The sequence below is a fragment of the Python bivittatus genome, unplaced genomic scaffold (genome assembly GCF_059951505.1).
Source record: "Python bivittatus isolate LINGU-HERP-01145 unplaced genomic scaffold, Pbiv_v1 ctg000840_np1212, whole genome shotgun sequence".
NCBI classification, from domain to species: domain Eukaryota; kingdom Metazoa; phylum Chordata; class Lepidosauria; order Squamata; family Pythonidae; genus Python; species Python bivittatus.
This window is the reverse complement of record NW_028277113.1, coordinates 16,232,279-16,250,511: the sequence shown is the minus strand read 5'-3', so window position 1 is coordinate 16,250,511 and position 18,233 is coordinate 16,232,279. Positions and strand designations below refer to the sequence as shown.

Below are 18,233 nucleotides of genomic sequence, written 5' to 3'. Positions count from 1 at the left end.
AAAGCATCAATGACAGTGTAGGAAGGAAATAGTTAAACCCTAGGGACAGGGCAGTTAAGTTTATAGACTAAAATAACTGCATTTATGGATACATATAAATACATCCAGACAACAGCTTTACAAGAATGGGCAAAAATAATGGCTTTGATTAAAAAGAAAAACCATTGGTGTATTTGATTCACATTCCCTAGCATTCAGCAAGGGAAATTAAAGAGGCATGAAGTAAAATAAACAGACACCCCCCAAACACCCTCCCACACCCAAAACCCTTGTTGACAACAAGCAGCGCATTTGAAAAGTGAGTAGTGCATTGAGCCTGTTGTTTCTGACTCCACCAAGCTTTTTAGGATCAGGGATCAAGTCTTAATTACTTATTAAGCCAAGACACTGTGCGCCATATCTAGCAACTTAAAGATTTTAAGGGATATCTAGTTGGGGGAATGAGGAGGGGGCAGCAGGAAAGCTTTACACACAATCAGTCAAAAGAAGACCCAGCTTTATTTATCCTTTTGCAAGTCTCTTTTAAATGTGAACAGTTCCATGGAGAGAAAACTCATAATCACAGCTATTTCCAACTCATAATTCAAACCTAAGCTTTTCTTTCTGCCTAACTTCCAACAGGAAAGAAATGAACAGAGAAAATGAACGGAAGATGTATCAGACAAATTAAAAAATAAAGTCTTGGCATCATTCCTCATAATGGAATTCTTTTGGCCTGGTAATAATAACACCAGGTTTCCCAAGTGCAGAAAACAAAAGCTCTGAGTATTCAACTCCAGCTCTGAGTTGAATTAAAATGTTCCTGCACCACTCTACCCTCAGCCTCTGCTAAAGGAGGACCAGAAGAAATCCTTAGTCATGACCTCAGTGCTAGCTGATGCTAATCAGAGCTTAATGCAAGACTTCTGCACCTAATACAATGTAAATCTATTCCTGAAATTCTACACAAAGCCAGAAAGGTGATAAAAGCATCTGATTACCCTTTGTAGCCAGCCAAAATAAGTTGCAATCAGCATAGGTAGGTCTGGTGTGCATGTTACTGAGCATTTGGGTAGAGGGAAGGGCTCAAACAAGGGTTTATTGATGCAATACTGCAGCTGGATTCATTCACAGTTTAGATTATCCAACCTCTCTAGCTGTTGCTGAGAATCCATTGCAGGACTGAATTCTTCCTTTTGTTCCCTTGAGCCATCTTCTTGCTTTTATCACTGTTTGATTGGGTGCCTTTATTTTTATCATCCTATCAGAGAATGGGGACAAAATCTTCCTCAAGCTGAAGTGTTGGGGAAGTAACCAAAAAGCAACGTAGACAAAGAAGTAAGAAAGATCTTGAAAGAACTGTAGCTTATAATGGTATCCATATATGAAATATGTTAAGCTCCATGCAGAACCAGCACTAGTAGATGTTGTACAACTAGCTTCAAATTACTGTGGTCCAATAAGAATACAGGATGCTGCCATATAACCAAAGGTTTACTCAACCAGGAAAGGAAGTTAAGTGTATTTAGCCTCCTGACCTTTTGGAAGGCCACCAGATGCCATATGATGACATGGTGATGTCATAGAAAGGGCATGATTAATTTTTTGTGGCCCTTTGTGGGGGCAGTTTGAGAGTGGAAATGGAATCAGAAGGCCTCTGGGAGGAAAGCCACTACAATTCCCATCCTTCACCTTCTCAACCTCCAAGCATGAATTGAATATGCATTGTTAAGTTTGGTGGGATGCCTTGGCAATGGCTAGGGACTGCATGCAGTCCACTCATGATCCAACACAACATTGTCTGCTCTGATTGCCAAAGGTCACCACCCATTCCATCCTTTTTTAATTGACAGTATCAGGGTTTGGAACTGGGATCTGCTAAATGTAAAGCACCTGCCAGAAACATGGCTCTCAAACATGAAATCACTTATTCAAGTCATGAGAACTGTTTCAAGTTGATATAGTTAAACTATCCATTAAGGCTGGATGAACAATTTTTCATAGGTTGAAGCTGCGCAATTAACATTGTGTGTTCTATTTTTTTAGCACATGCAGCAGAGATATAATAAACTCATCAGAGGGAGGGGATTTTAAACCTAGTTTTCCACTTATGGGTGATTAAAAATTAGGTTAGATAAGCCTATCTAAAATGTAATGTATCATTTGGTTTTGTTTCCCACTGAAAATCAGTGGGAAATCATAATGACTTTATTTCACTATGTGCTACTGAATTTTGGCAATGTGGTCTTGGGTAGGGACAGGTTCTGCAAAAAAGTATTCTTAACACTTCCTGTAAAATAATTCCTACACACATCGTGATTCTACAGCCAAGAATAGTTTTAATAGATGACTCAGTGTTTTTTTTAAATAAATCCTTGCTTTCTTTACATTTCTTTCTTTCTAAACTTGAGCCCTCTAGCTGCGTTGAACCACGACTTACAGATTCTCGCCTTCCTCCACACCTCTCTCTTTCTCATTCTAACCTGATCAATAACAAAGCTATCTGGGTAGATGCAAGATAGGAATTCTGGGAATTGTATCCATTACCTCTAGAGAGCACCAGATCAGGGAAGACTATTAGTCAACAGGAAGAAGTTAATTAGGGTACAGCCCTCTGTGGACCAGGAGACCTGTAAGCTTAAAAAAGCATCCAAAGAGCTAAGATCTGCAGAGACCTGCATGCATGCCCTCATCCCCCCTATACTAGCATCCTCATATTTGCAAGACTTTTACACTAACCCCTAATAAATATTCTTTGTGTTTATTATTGGTTATTCTTGAATGGTAAGTTGGGGTCCATTTCTGTTGTTAAAAATCATAAGCATTCTTTTACTGGCAATACATGCAGTTTTCAACCTCAGTCACTGATAAAAGTAAAGAGGAATATTCCTGTGTTTTTCCATGAACTATACAGTAGCTTTCCCCCCTTCCTTTATTTTAGCACACACTAGCACAGAGCATTACTATCTGATAGATTAAAGCATGAAACTAAACAATCATAATAAAGAAGTATAGCATGACATTTAGCAGCCCTCTCTGGAATTGCCTGAAAACAGAATAGTTTTGCTTTGTCAACACTGTATCTAAAACTAGATCAAACATCTAATGATGCCCAGAAAACTCTAATAAATTTTAAATTACAATATGTATAACTTGTCTCAGCCAACTTCTATTATAATGACAATATCTTAATTTTGAGCAGAGATGGAATGTTGGGAGTTATTTAGGAATTATCCCTGCATTCAGGTTAATCATTCATAAGTAAGTATGGTGCTAGGAAAAATGAAATGTTTTACGTAACAGATAGCTTTAAGAAATGATAACCTGAGCCCATTAAACCCAGTCTGACCATTGTTCCTTTCTTCTTCAACATTTTCACTGTACCATTTTCACAGATGCAGGTGAGGCATAATTCAGAGAATTAACATTACAGATGATCATTCAACTAGGCCACTCTGCATTACTGCACATTCCTTAAATCCTGACAAAGTCAATGGAACTTGCTAACAATACTGACCTGGTTCAAGAAAGGGCTTCCTAGGTTACCCACCCTTTAATCAAAGTGATAATTTAGATCTAGGCATTCCTTTCATCAGCAAAGTTTTAAGATAATATTTCTCAAGCTGATGAGCCTCAGATGCATAGCAAGGCAGTTCTTATAATCCACAGCCAGCAGGGCCATAGCCTACCACAGCTGATAGGAGTTCCAGTCCAATGCAACTGGAGGATACAAGATTGGGAAGTAAGGAACTCCGGTGTGTTCCTTACTTCCCAAACATCCTCTGGGTATCGGCAATGTGACAGCCATAGATGCCACAGTACTTGACATTTGGGAGACATTCACCAGGCAACGGAGCTATGTGGCCATTTGAAGGACCAGAGTCTTCAGTGGCGGTGGAGTCTCACTCCTCCCATCAATTTCAGGGGACTGGGTCACAAATGAAAATGTAAATATACTTTAAAGATGGAGGGGTAGAGTCAGGGGGAATTGTTTAAGAAATTATTTTAAAGTGAGAGGGAATTTAGATGAAAAATTAAGTATTTTAATTTATTGGCACCTGAAGGGCTACAGGGTGTTGAGCCAGATTTTCTTAAAAGGGGCAGTATATGCAAATTTGGCAGGTCATACTTAAGCAAATTGGTCCTGCTAAAGGTTGTTTGATGGAGTCTAGTTGAACTTACATTCTGAAAAGTCTGACTGTGAAGAGTAACCAAGGCCATGTGCATGCAGTTTCATAAGTGAAAGTGATCAATAAGATGAGGAAGGGAAACAGATGAGGCCCTCCTCCAGCAGAATTGCTCAGTAATAGCTTTGGGGAAAGCCACATACATGTAACACAGCAGTTGAAGATCATAAGCTCTGGTTTACATATATGCAATTCCTCATTCAGAAGGTTTCTTTCTGGGCATATATAGTTCCTTGATGAGTCAGGAGAAAAGCTTCTGTGTTTCAGCAGAAATATAAATTAGGTTCTGTCCTGTTTAATAAGTGGGGCCAAGAAAATGAGCTATGCAGAAAGAGAGCTGCAATATAGGGAATGGATTGTTATCTAACAAATCAAACCACATTTAAACACTGAATCCCCCATTCCCATTTTCACCCACCTATTTTCAGAAAATATTTTTCAGCAAAGCACTGTTTGCGATGGAGGGAAGGAATAGAAAAGGAAGAAGGGATACAAAGAAACCCAGATTGCATTGGTCACTTTTACTAAAAAACAGAAAGCATCTCATAGGATTGGCCCCAGCTGATGAATATTATTAGTTCTAAGTGAATCAATATTTGTAGCCTCTATTAAGACAAACATTATTCTTATTTTTAGCCTTGCTGAGATACATTGTACTTCAAGTGTCACTTTTACAGTTATAAAATAAATGGGCAAGCTATATTTCATTTCTCTGCCATTATACAGTATAAACCAAGATTATACCCGGATGGTATTTCTGGATCATCCTCATACTTCATCAGATTTTCAGTGCTGTTATATACTGTTTAACCCAAGTTGAAAATAAGTTTACAAAAATTAACTATCCCACTTGTCTGTGCATTTCTGCAGAAATTATATGTGGCCCCACAGGGAAAAAACAACAAACAGTTAAAAATATCCCAATCCAGTTGCCAAAGGCAATGAATTCTTAGATGCCACAAGTAACCAAGAGGGTGGTTAAGTAAAAGCCCAATTAAACAGACTTCTCTTTATCAAGCTACAAGTTCATTATATTATAAATTATGCATAACAGCAGTCTAACAGCTGGATTAAACTTGATGGTTTGCATTTTATCATTCATCATGTTTATTATAATACAGGCATGCCTCTGAGATATTCTAGAACAAACAGACAGCCTTGTTCTTTGGGAAGGGGCAAGCTAAAATCAATGTAGGTTTCAAATAAGTTTTCTTGACGAATAATTCAATGTGCTTATCTTTAACATTCCTATGAACTTATAAAATAGAAGCATGGCATTATTTCATTGCATATGGATTAGAGTGAAATTCCAATAGAAAACAAAAAATTGGAACACAATTACTCACTGTTACTATTATCCTCATTATTTATATTCCAATCTGTCTGAAAAATAGATTGTATTCTAGGAATAGACTTTGTCCTGTCCTGATCTGTCAGTAAGCCCAGCTGATTTCAGTGGATAGAGTTCAGGATGAGAAGTTAAAACAAAGTTACGGCAAAGTTATAAACTCATTTTGTTAGCTTTGTAATCTCTTTTTCTGTTTAGATAGTTTTCTGCAAAGTATCACTTCAGTCATTCATAAGAAACTGGTGAAATTAAGGTGTTTTAAAAATGCTTTGTCATAAAGATTATCACATTATTGTTTATGGGCTCATTTTGAAGGCCTTCAATGGCAAGTCAAAAATTTCCAAATATTAAAAAATGTATATTACTTGACTTATTATCTGATAATATACCGCTGTCTGGAACCAAAGATATATTAAGAGGAAAATTTGATGTTCTGTGACTGACAATGGAAAAGTCCCCATTACACAATATATTCTCTCTTTAGAGCAGAGGCAAACCATGTTCCTCATGCATATTTTTCATCTGGGTAAGAAGGGGTTGTGGGACCTCTTACAGAGCTGCTATGAGGATTATGCAAAATAACTTTTGGATCAAGTCACTCAGATATGCTCAGAGTTAGATTCTGGCTGTTTTCAGAGTTAGTCTTCTTCCCTGGAGATGATGACCTTGTCCAGTTATCTGGGTTGAGTTCAATCCAGTTACTCTTGAGGAAGTGGACAAAGTCCTTGGATTGTTGAGTTCTGCCACCTATGTGTTAGATCCACGTCCCTCCTGGTTGGTCAAGGCCACCCAGGAGATGACATATAGCTGGATCCAAGAGGTAGTAAATGCTTCTTTGCAGGAAGGAGGGGTTCCACATGCCTTGAATGAGGTGGCCATCACTGAACCCAGCAATACTGGACAATTTTTATCCACTTTCCAACCTTTCTTTTTGGAGGCAAGTTGTTGAACAAATGGTGGGCCTATAGCTTAAGGGCCCTGGAGGAAGCAGATTATGTGGACCCATTACATTCAGGTTTCCAGCCAGGATATAATATTGAGACAGTATTGATAGTACTTGCGGATGACCTCTGGCAGGCTCCTTGATTTCTTGTGGCTTTTAATACCAGTGATGATGGCATCCTTCTGGGCCACCTAAGAGAGTTGGGAGCGAGAGGCATAGTTCTTCAGGGGTTCTCCTTCTTCCTCCAAAGCTGATTCCAGTCAGTGTCAGTGGGGGGAGAGGTCTAGCTCTAGGCTTCTGTTCTGTGGATGCTGCAGGGCTCTGACTCTGTCCCTGCTCCTATTTAGCATCTACATAAATTGGTGGTATGCTGATGATACTCAGATCGTTGCCTCAGGCCTTCTTCCCTGGGCCATCCAAACAATGCTGTGGAGGTGCCTGGAGATTGGATGGGTCTGGATGGGGAAGAATTGACTTTGGTTCAATCCTGACAAGACTGAATAGCTGTGGGTTTAGCCTCTCCCCCCCATCTAGCAAATTGCCATCTTTAATTCTGGCTGGGGTTACCCTGGTACATAATCTGGGGATCCTTCTGGACTCACAATTCCTGCTTGAACAGCAAAAGTCAGCCATGGCCAGGAGAACCTTTGCACAAATATATCTTGTATGCCAGCTGCACCCTTCCCTAGATTAGGAGGCATTGTTCACAGTCACTCATGCCTTAGTCGCCTCCCAATTGGACTAATGCAATTCACTCTACATGGGCTACCCTTGAAGAGTATTCAGAAGGTTTAGCTGGTACAGTGGCATGGTCAGTAGTGGGTATATTGTGGTATGTCAACATAATACCACTGCTGCTTGAGCTGCATTGGCTCCCAGTAGACTTCCAGTTGCAAATCAAGGTGCTGATTGTCACCTTTAAAGGCCTTTATACCATGGAGTCAGGTTACTTGTGGGACCACCTATCTCTGATGGTTTTTGCCTGCCCCACTAGATCTGGCAGGGTAGGTAAGCTCTGGGTTTCCTTGGTGAAATGGCATCACCTTGCAGGGCTTTGGAAGTGTGTTTTTTCATCATGGCGCCTGCCTTATGGAACAGCTCCTACCCCCCAAGATACAGATGGCTCCAACACTACTGGCCTTCAGGAAAGAAGTGAAGATTTTACTTTTCCCCCAGGTGTGGGGGTCAGGATGTTCATGGACCTGGCATGATATGGCTGATTTAGGGATGTGAGTTTTATCAGGGCCTCAATGTTGTTTTTCATTTCCAATGTTTTCTTTTAAAAAAAAAAAGTATTGTGTTTTTATTCCTGTTTACCACCTAAAATTTCTTCTGGTAGTCAGGCAGCTAAATAAATCTGTTTAAAAATAAATAAAATATTATGTAATTCATCCCTCCCCAAATTGGTGCCTTCAGAGGTATTGGGTCTAGAAGTCTAAGAATTCTCAGTCAGCAAGACCAACAAGGCTCAGTGGGAATTCTGGAAGCTGGAGGAACCAAGTTAGGAAATGAGGGTAAAGGGTCACTTGGAGGACTGCAACAGAGTGACCCTTTTGGAAAAATTATTCTTTAACTGCACCATTGAGCAAGAGTGTGCTGTACTCACATGCATCAAAAAGTTTCAGGCAACCTCCAACACCACAATGGGCTTTTAAAACATTATACTTGTTTATTGATAAGGTACTTGCAATCTGTCTCACTTGTCACCTGCATCTGCATAACCAAACTTTCCTCCCTTCCCCCATCTCAGTTTAATTCCTGCATCAGTCTAATCATTCTAGCCATCTGATAAAATGAGCTACAGTTCATCTCTCTCTCTCTCTCTCTCTCTCTCTCTCTCTCTCTCTCTCACACACACACACACACACACACACACACACATATAGAACTACAGCTCATTTTATCAGATGGTTAGAATGGCTAGAGCCTTTTAATAACATTTGTCAGTTGGAAAAGGTAATACCAAACTCTTTCTGATTTCTTATATATGTGGGAATGTGTGGGTATGTAAGTATGTTTGTGTGTGTGTATGTGTGTGTGTGTGTGTATGTATGTATATATATGGAAAAGAAATACATTTCCAAATGAGGAAAAGTTTTGATAGTGGTAGCCAAACTAAAGATCCCTTAAAAAGCCCCTTAGATTATTAAGATTAGGCATGAATTCTGAAGAACAACAGATACAAAGAAAGGACACCCACAACAGTTTGGGTACACAACATGATAGTCTGTTTAAAATGTTTGGAAGCAATGATCAGGACTAGATCAGATCACTGCCTCCAAACATTTTAATGGAACATGTGCAATTCTGTAAATGTCCAATCATTTTATTCTTAACCTGAATTATATTATCCTGGATAACAGATACACACTGTAAACCAGAAATGTCTCTAAAGTATCTGCTTTTCCAGAACGCCATAGCCCCCCCCCCCTTTATATTAGACAACCTACAGTATAACTAGTCCAGTTCCTTCAGTGGATATTACTTTACTCCAGTCTTAAGTCTATCGCTTTGCAGTGAAGCAGTTTTCCATCCTCAAGCAGATTATTAAATGCAGTAGAAGTCTACAAAATGTGGGCGCCATCAGCCAAACGCAGCCAACCAGCTAGATACAACAGTACTCCAAAGATTAATATATGGTTTTTGTTACCTCTGGAGACATACAAGGGGAAAAGTGCAGCCAGACTGTCAAGATCCAATATAATGCTACTGGTCGTAGTTCATCTTGCTGGGTGACAAATCATGCAGGACTGTTGCAGTAAAAGAGTACTATAAATAGTGTTATAAGTTCAGGCTGCCCTAAAGAAAGAAAAATAAAAAGCTAAACCAATGTAAACTGGATCAGAGTTGCCTATGACATCATGGAGCAAGGTTTCAGATTTTTTTCTTAAAAAGCCAATTTAAGCTTGCTTTGCTGCATCCTATAATCCTGTCATGAATTGGACTTAGTTTTATTTCATCTTTATAGCCCCAAAACAAATAAAAAAGATTTTTCTCTCTTTTAATTGTTTATCTCTCCTTACTTGTTTCTTCTTTTGAAAAATTGCTCCCCTCTCCTTAAAAGGCAAGAGCCAAGTGATTTTTAATTTGTTTTAATTATATGGCAAAAAACAAAAACTCTGAGTATATCCCATCCAGATAAGAATTCAAACAAGCTCCATTAACTGGGGTTTGAAGTCAGTTTTCTTGCGAATCTGGCAAATGGCATCTAAAACTGTATTTCTAATCACTGGCATCTAAAACTGTATTTCTAGTCACTGGCATCTTAAAGAAACCCTGAGCAAGTACTCATGACTATAATCTCTATACTGCAACTTGCTCTTGAAGGTTTCAGTCATCTTGATTCATTCTTTCCTGCCTCTTCTACAGGAAAAAAACAACTCTAAAATAAATCTCGGCAACTATTCAGTCTGTAGATGCAACGGTTAAAAGGGCATTGGGACTAAAGATGCCTGTGCGTAAGCATCCTCAAAGATGTTGGCATGTTGAGCTCCCAAGTCTACCCGTTTCCCAATGAGTTCTAAGAATTCAAGGATTGATCAAGGGAAGCCCACTGCCAGGATGTTTATAAGCCTATTCAAAGCAGAAGGCATAGGAGCACATTTTAAACAAGCCACATTCACAATTCTTCCACAGACTCTGCAATGATCTGCAAGGGAACTAAGTGTAGGAATATTTTGCCAAGGCTTGTATACAGAAGTTTTGAAAATAAGTCAGAGTCAAGCATTTGGAGAAAATAACCACTGGTATTTAATAATTTAGTGAGAAAAAAACCTGTTTTTATAAATCTATTCACATTTCTTTTCAGAGAACTATGTAGCTGAATTAATAAAATATTAATAATTTATAACAAGACCAATCCAACTTAAATGATCAGAGAGTAGAAAAGTGCTTATAGGATTCACTTAAAATCACCAAAATCTGCCTACTTGTATGTTTGTTTCACACATAGCCAATTAATATTAGATAACTCTTACTTAAATTATTCAATTCCACGTTATTATTTTGATCACTTAAATTAAAAAGAGTAGAATTCCTCCTGGCATAAACTAAATAAAATATTTTACTAGCATGCCTAGTTGTGGCTGTTTTTTCATCACCCAGAGATCAACAGGCACACAGTCTTTAATGAAGTTGACAGAACCCTCAAATCATCTTGGCACATGGACCATTTAAACTTCTTTAATTTGCCTGGCAGATAATGATGACTAAAATCCGAAGATTATCCCAGCATATTTGCTGTACTACAATATTTGTGCCACAGAGTAATTGAAAGCTGACACATGGTTGTGTTATCAAAGACTACCCATTATAATTCATTAGAAAACAAAATAAGGAACTCATGTGTCTATCACCTAAAAAGCGTATCAGGAAATAATTCCCATCGAGACTCTGGCTTCTGACTGTAATAAAGTTTTATCCTTTTTAATTCCTGTCAGAATCACTAAGTGTTAGCTATATTTTTTAGCCTTACAGAGAAAGAGGGGGTGGGGGAGAGACAGAGATATAGTTCTTTTCAGGCATTTGAGAAATCTACATTTTGAAGGGAAATTAAAATGCACATCTTGGATCTGCTCCCTCCATTTCTGTGTTAATAGAGTAGATTTAGGAAACCATAACTGCACTCAGTTTAATGAGCTACAATACTCTGCAGAATTGGAAACTGAACTATCAGTTTCATGAAATGCTGTCACCACATTCAACTGAATACAGTTATAGTTTTCCTGCAGACCATCTCTGTCATCTCAGGGAAGCTAGGGGTGGAAGGACCAGGGCTCTCAAACACTCCTCCAAGCGCTAGAACTACATAGTAATGGCCCACTAGATCCATATGTTTCTGGGAACATGGAACAGAACTATCCTAGTTTTGGCTTAACTTGTTCAAGACTGTTGCAACAACAGTGGACAATAGATCTTGAAAAATTGAAAACATAATTCAATATATGTGTATAACTTCATAGTTTCTTTTTGCCCAAAGTAATCATGTTGTACCATGTGTGTGTGTGTGTGTTTTTTAAGAGAAAGGTGTACAGAAGGTCTCCTCTTCACATGGACAATATTTTTCTCTTCAAATTTAGAAAAGCCAGCACAAGAGTTTGGGGAATTTGCAGAGGTTCTACAGCTGTACAATTCCATAGAGCCAATGGCACACATAATATATCCAGCTGGGTTGGGCTTCACTAGTACTTTAATGGGAGACCTCCAGGGAATACCTAGATTGGATAGTGAAAACTACATGAATGTATCCATGAGGTCACCAAGAATTGAACTCAACCCAAAGGAGTTTTTTCTTTCATACATGCAATCAAAATATGTAAGCTAACGCAATATTTTTTTAAAAAAACTGTAATTTAATGAAAAAATGCAATCATTAATCTTATTTGATTAGAAGGGCAGTTAACGTTTCTCTTATTTAATTGCTCTGGAGAAAAAGAGCAAATCCTGGTTATTCCTAAACTGCATACTTGGCTTTGCATGTTTAGCAATATAAATAACCAGAGTAATACTATAACTTTCAGCTCAAAGAGGCAACAAAACTGTTAGTTCCCAACCATTCGTTTTCCAGAGAATGTGGGTAGACCTTTTGATAAGTTAGCCAATCAAATACAAATATAGGCAAGGATTCTACCTTGATTCATCTTATTCCACCTGCTATCTTAACACAAAACAGTGCCCAGATTCAGGAATCCTAGAAGCAGCAGCTGGCAGGCAAAACAGCAATGCAAGCAGCAGTTGAGCAGCAGGGATTGTAATCATAAATGCATTAAGTGAGAAGGGAGGTAGCCTTTCCAATACCTCTAGAACTATTTTAGCTCTGTTTGCAATGTTGAATTGAAAAACAAATGATTTATTTTCTTCCTTCCAGGTGCATTTATACTCATTTAAAGGTAGCCATAAATGAAACCACAGTACATACATATGCAGCTCCTTAAAACAATTCTTCATTGGAAAGTATCTAATTCTTTTGTTGTTTTATATAAGGCATCATTTTCAGCACTATACTGGAATGAACAGCGCCTGCCGCTCCTACTACTGTTCCTGCCTTCACCTTTTACTCATAAGCCAGAGCCAAAATGGCACACACCACATACAGGAGGTTTGAATGATTTCCAGGGTTTGCAGAAATATACAACACATCTTTGGGGGGGGGGGGAACTCTTGAAGGGAACAGAATCCCAGCTCTATTCAAAGGTCATGCAATACTGCTGAAGTGGAAATAGAGAAAAGAAATTGGGAAGGAGATGAAATGGAACATCTTGGGGGACATAGCTAACTATCTGAAAATCAACAGGACACTCCACACTGCAATATTTTATTACACTTCTTATTGGCATTTAAAGAATTGTCCAACTGACTTTTCAGAACTCAAAGATACTTGGTGTCTCTTAAAATATAGTACGTAAAAATGCCAACTTAATTCTGCAAATATTTTCATATTTGTATAAGAGGCCCTGCAGTTATAGCATCAAATAACATTTCATATTTTTAAAAATGTAAATAACCTGTGCAAATATTAATGACAATAGCGGGATTACTAGTATAGATTATAAGTAAAAACAATCTCTACTACTATCCAACCAAAAATATGTATTTCTTTTCTAGGGCCAAAGGGTATGTTGTATACCCCATCTATTAATAGTTAAAGTCTTAATAAAATCATTGTCCTTATCCAGTCTAGGAGCCCTTGCTTTATATTTTATGACCATTACAAGCATATTTTTCAGGCAGTTTGCACATTAACATAAACATTGCTTAGCAACGAATTGATACCATATTTTTAAACTCAAGGCATCAATGATTCTATGATTCTATGAAATGCAAGATGGGTTAATGAAAACAACCTCCAGTGTTCTATTGATAATTTATACCTCTGTGAATATAGATTCTTCCAAATGAGACCAATGAGAGAACTTACAATATTTAGAAGAAGAAACCCATGTGTTTCATATACATATTAATGACTGAAATGTAGGTACTGCAGATTGTTCTTCAGTTAGAATTAAAAGCTGGGATCCTCTTGTAGGAATCCATTGGGTTTGATGGAAAAGGATTGGCAGAGTTTGTTTGTTTTTTGTTTATTTTAAAGTAAGGTAATGGCAGAAGATGACTTTTCTTCAACCAATATATTTATGCAAAATTGTTCATCATGGACTCAACAATTTTGGAACCATGCAATATCTCCTTTTCAGCTACACATCTTATGCCTATCCCATCATGCTATCCAATATCCTTCATCCTCTGATTTTTCAATCATCAGTATTTGTCCTCAATAATCCAAAACATCTTTTGGTTCCTGGGCTACTAAAAGAAGCCAGTAACTATATATAATATGACAAGATAGAATGTCGCTCAGAACAAGAACTGATCAATGAATATACACAGTTGTTCATATTTCACATCTTACTTGATATGAAGTGTCAGCAAGGTCACAGTGATGCAGAAGCACACACCACATTTCAAGAGAAACCACTATAAAACCACTGGCTGTGCTCCATGCAATCTTTTAAGGAGCTGAGAAACATCATTCCAGCAAGTATATATGCTGAGTTATCAGTATGCATATATTTAATTAAGGGAAATCATTGGGTTTTGCTAAACAATTGTTATGGGTTGTTGGGTTTCTGTGGCTTCTTTATCAAGAAAGATGTGTATCTAACATTTTAAAAAAGCAGACTGGAGCACTGTATGGAAACATCAGCTTTCCCTTTCTCCAGTCATCCTTCAGAACTGGGAAAAGAACAGGTTACAAGAGATTTGTAATATGAATCGAAAAGTGCAGTATAAAGGACAAATGTGGGAAAACAGAAAGGCATAGCTTGGGATGCAAGTATTAAGGGAAAATCTTTCCATTGGGGAAAGATTCTAGACTAATCCAGGGCTAAATCTTGTACCAGATAATCAGTTCTGGACTAAAGTGTATCAGAAAGGACCAGAAAAAGGACCAGTCATATTTAAGGCAAAAGTCTGGGAGAGGCTCCTGGTGTGGAAGAAAAAATTGATACATATTAAAGAGAAAGAAAAATATAAAGATAACAAGTGGAAATTGGTAATGAAATCAGTGAGCAAAATTAATTTGGGTCAGAGGAATATGGTGAGAAATAAATGGCTGGAGAATGAGTTTGAGGTGGAGGCCCTCTGGCCCAAAGTCTTTCATTGGCTCTGGTCCTGTGTCTTTAATATGAACTTAAAAAGGTAGAGGTAAAACTTCATGTTTCATGTCTTCATGTGACAGAAAGCTTTACTGGCGTGATTTCAGTATGTTAGTCATGAACAATCATACAAACAAATACCTAAATAACTAGCAACCATTTGAAATACCATACTGTGGTAGGAGGAGGACCAGCTTGAGAAGAGCAAAGGATCCTCACCTGGATGATGACTGGGAGAAAGTGGAAGGCAGGAATAGAAAAGATAGCCCTTCCCAGCATGACAGCCTTCAGATGCGTGGGACCTGCCTGTCACCCCCAACCTCTTCCTCACTAGTTGGGAATGGTAGGAGCCACAAACCACTCTTCTGGGTTCATTTGGGAAGCCTGGGCTGGAAAATGCAAGCAACACTGCAAGTAAATCTGGAAGCTAACAGGTTGTGAGCAGGAAGGAGAATGCAGACCTTTGAAGACCTGAAGAGGAAAAATGGCCCCAAGGGGGAGGGTGAAATCCGAGGGTGTGGGAAAGTATGTCAGCTGAAGGAAGGAGAGGAGGGGCGGAAGTGCATTCGGAAAGGGCAACTGGGGGAATAGGAGAGAAGCCGGCTGTGGCGGGGGAAACCAAACGCCTGGTGCTGCCAGGTATGGCTGCATGAGCGCCTGTGTGTGTTTCTTCACGTTTCGAAGTTTGAGATCACTTCCACTGGCCTCCAGTTCCTGGCAGGAAACGTAAGGCTGTCACTCAGGCACTTCTCATGCGCCTCTCCATTGGGGGGGGGGGGGATTTTTACTACACCAGCATCCAGGAGAGGAGGAGGAGGAGGAGGAGAGAGAAAGGCCAGCCGCGTGCGTGTGTCTGTGTGTGACAGCCAGGACGTGTCAGGGATGCACATTCCTGCAGCAAGAGCAGCGCCCCCCCCCCCCCACACACACGGCAGACACAAAGAGGGCGGGGGAGTGTAGAAAGAGCCGCCGCTTTAGGCTTGAAGAGGGAGGGCGAAGGGCTTTGCACTGGAGGCGGGGTAGGTGACACTCACCTGCTTCGAGATTGAAGGAGATCCTGGCCTCTGCTAGGTAAGGCGTGTCACTCTTGGACCGAACTCTCCGGATGGGTCTCCTGTCTATGTCCTCTTCGGAAGAAGCCGCCATTAATGTGGGTACAGTGAGCAGGGTCGCCCGGCGAGCTGGTGAAGAGGAAGCAGCGAGAGGGATGGGGGTGGAAAAGAGGAGGAGGGCGCACACGCATAGGAGGAGAAGGGGAAAGAGAGGAGCAGGGACACAGAGAGGGAGAGACACCGGGAGGGAGGAAAAAAAGAGAGATGGGGAGAGAAAAGGAAAACCCGTTAAGGATTTCTGGACTGGAGCTGAGCTGGAAACCCTGCCCTGTCACCTTCTCCTTGCAGCCTTGAGCCAAGCGAGTGAGGCTCCACGTGGGACCCTACAGGATCTAACAAAGCCTGATCTTTTGCTTGGAAGCTGCAGATAAAACGGTCATTTGAGACGGGCTCATTCAAGTCCGTTGATTTGCCGATCAAGGTTGATGAGCTTGGTTGCTTCATTGTATTTCGGCATGAGAGAAAAGCACCAAGGAGAAACGAAAAAGCCGGTTGAGGAAGCACGTGAGATCGTTTGACATGGCAATGCATCAGGTGGACCAACCTACTTCGGTGGAGCCCCATTTACTGCAGTTCTGCTGTAGGTTTCACAGATTGCAGTAAGGTCAAATGCAATCTTGGTTTTGTATAAGTATGAAGCCCATTATTGTAGCTGGCAAACTGTGTTTTAAGGCATAGTGTTTGGTCATTATGGTGTTTTCAGCAAGTGATGCCTTAGTGATGTACGACCTGAGCAGTGCCTCTGAAAAAAATGAATGCAAGAATGGGAACATCACTCCAAAATAAAAGTATTTCTGGTAATACTAATAGTTCATGCTTTCCAAAAGTGTTGGGTTATCTGTGCTAGTGGCTGGCTTTCTGGGAGCTGTTGTCCAAAAGCTAAGTATGTCCTCATTCTCAGTGTATGGTTATCAATTTTTCACATTGTTATATTAAAAAAATACTCAAAACCAATTTTGAGTATAATGAATGTCCAGAAGTGATTAATTATTGAATATATTATTGCATTTTCATTTTAGGACTTAGAAGGGCACAAGTGACCTTTCTGCTTCAGCCATCCAAGGTCTTGAACTAGCTCACCTCTATGTGTCACCAAGATTTTCATTATCACAACTTCATATGGTGGACTAAAATTATCACTGAATTCCAGGGGCTGGACTGAGGCTGAGAGATAGTAGCTTATCCAATCTTATGGCATGGGTTTGAAATTTATATATTGATCAACAAATTCTTATTTCACTATTTAGCCACTACTCAAATTCTTATTTCACAACTCATTTGATAGGGTGGCCATATGAGTTTAGCAGCAAAAACAACCAAGAGAATTGTAGCACCTTATAAAACTCCCACAAATATATCTTATTATTAAATAAGTCTCTGTCTACTAGCTACTACTGTAACTACTGCATTCTACCTCCAGAATGATGTATTGGAATTCTAATTCTTGGAGTTCCCATCAGGCAATGTAAATGAAGTTCTGGGAGTTGTAGTCCCAAACACACCTTGAGGTCTACAGGTTGGGAACATCTACTTGGCAACAGTGTCATAAAAACTTCCATCTATGTGAATTTCAGTTCCCAGGATTCACAGTAACACCCATTCTGGTTGGGAAATTCTGGGAGTCAAAATTCATAGGAGACTACTTCAAGAAAAAACTGCTTTATAATTTCAGATTATATATTTTTGGCTGAATGATGAGAATCTGTAAATATGATTAGATGATACAGCAGACACAGCAAAGTAAATGCCAAAACTCTGTGGTAAAACGTGGAAGTGCTCCCAGAATTTGGACAAACAACAGTGGTAATTCAAAAGAAAAGTGGTTGAGTAGATCATCTTTAATAGTTTGCCTATACAAACTACATTTGAGGAATCACTGTGTAGCCACTCAGTACCTACAGAAATGGGCACCATACAAATTAAATAATAAATACTTTTTACAGGACTTTGCTGGGGGGGGGGGGATATTAATTGCCTTGTGTGAGAAACTATTCTGAGAAATTATTTCAATAACTATATTAATCCTGGACAGATCTTTCTAGTTGAATTATAGAATCATAAACTGTAAAGGTTAGAAAGTACCTTGGAAATAATGTACTCAAACCCCCTGTCCAGTGCTGGAATCCACTATTAAGCACTCCAACTTCTGCTCAAACATCTCCAGCAATGGAGAATCCATTACCTCCTGTGGCAGTCTGTCCCATTATTGAACGTCTCTTACCATGAGAACATTTTTCCTGATATAGAGAATCAGGGAATGACCTTGAGGGAAATGGACAAGAACTGCAATATTACATAAGCAAAGAGGGCTGAAAAATTCCTTAAGTGCTAGGAAAAGAAGACAGTATTCGGAAGAGAGGTAGGCTGGCTCCTCCTGATTCTCTGAGATATAAGAGGGAGGGGAGGTAAAATACAATCAGGCTTGCAAGATTCTGTTACTATACTTTACTCATAGAGTAAAGCTCTACTCTTCCTTTGGAGTTGGTTTCCTGATTGGGTCTACTTCACAGGACT

The 18,233-nt window shown here is 39.4% G+C and overlaps 1 protein-coding gene across 2 annotated transcripts in view; it reads right to left on the bottom strand.

Annotated features, from left to right (window-relative positions):
* PHACTR1 (phosphatase and actin regulator 1) overlaps window positions 1-15,825 on the bottom strand; it is a 243,949-nt gene extending 228,124 nt beyond the window's left edge. The window contains exon 1 of one of the 2 annotated variants that reach the window (XM_088130728.1): window positions 15,642-15,825. In XM_088130728.1, the coding sequence (XP_087986854.1) occupies window positions 15,642-15,753 (112 nt within the window). In that variant the 5' untranslated portion in view covers window positions 15,754-15,825. The remainder of the gene's footprint in view (window positions 1-15,641) is intronic. The other variant, XM_088130729.1, reaches the window with a different exon arrangement.
* Between the last annotated feature and the right edge of the window lie 2,408 nt (window positions 15,826-18,233).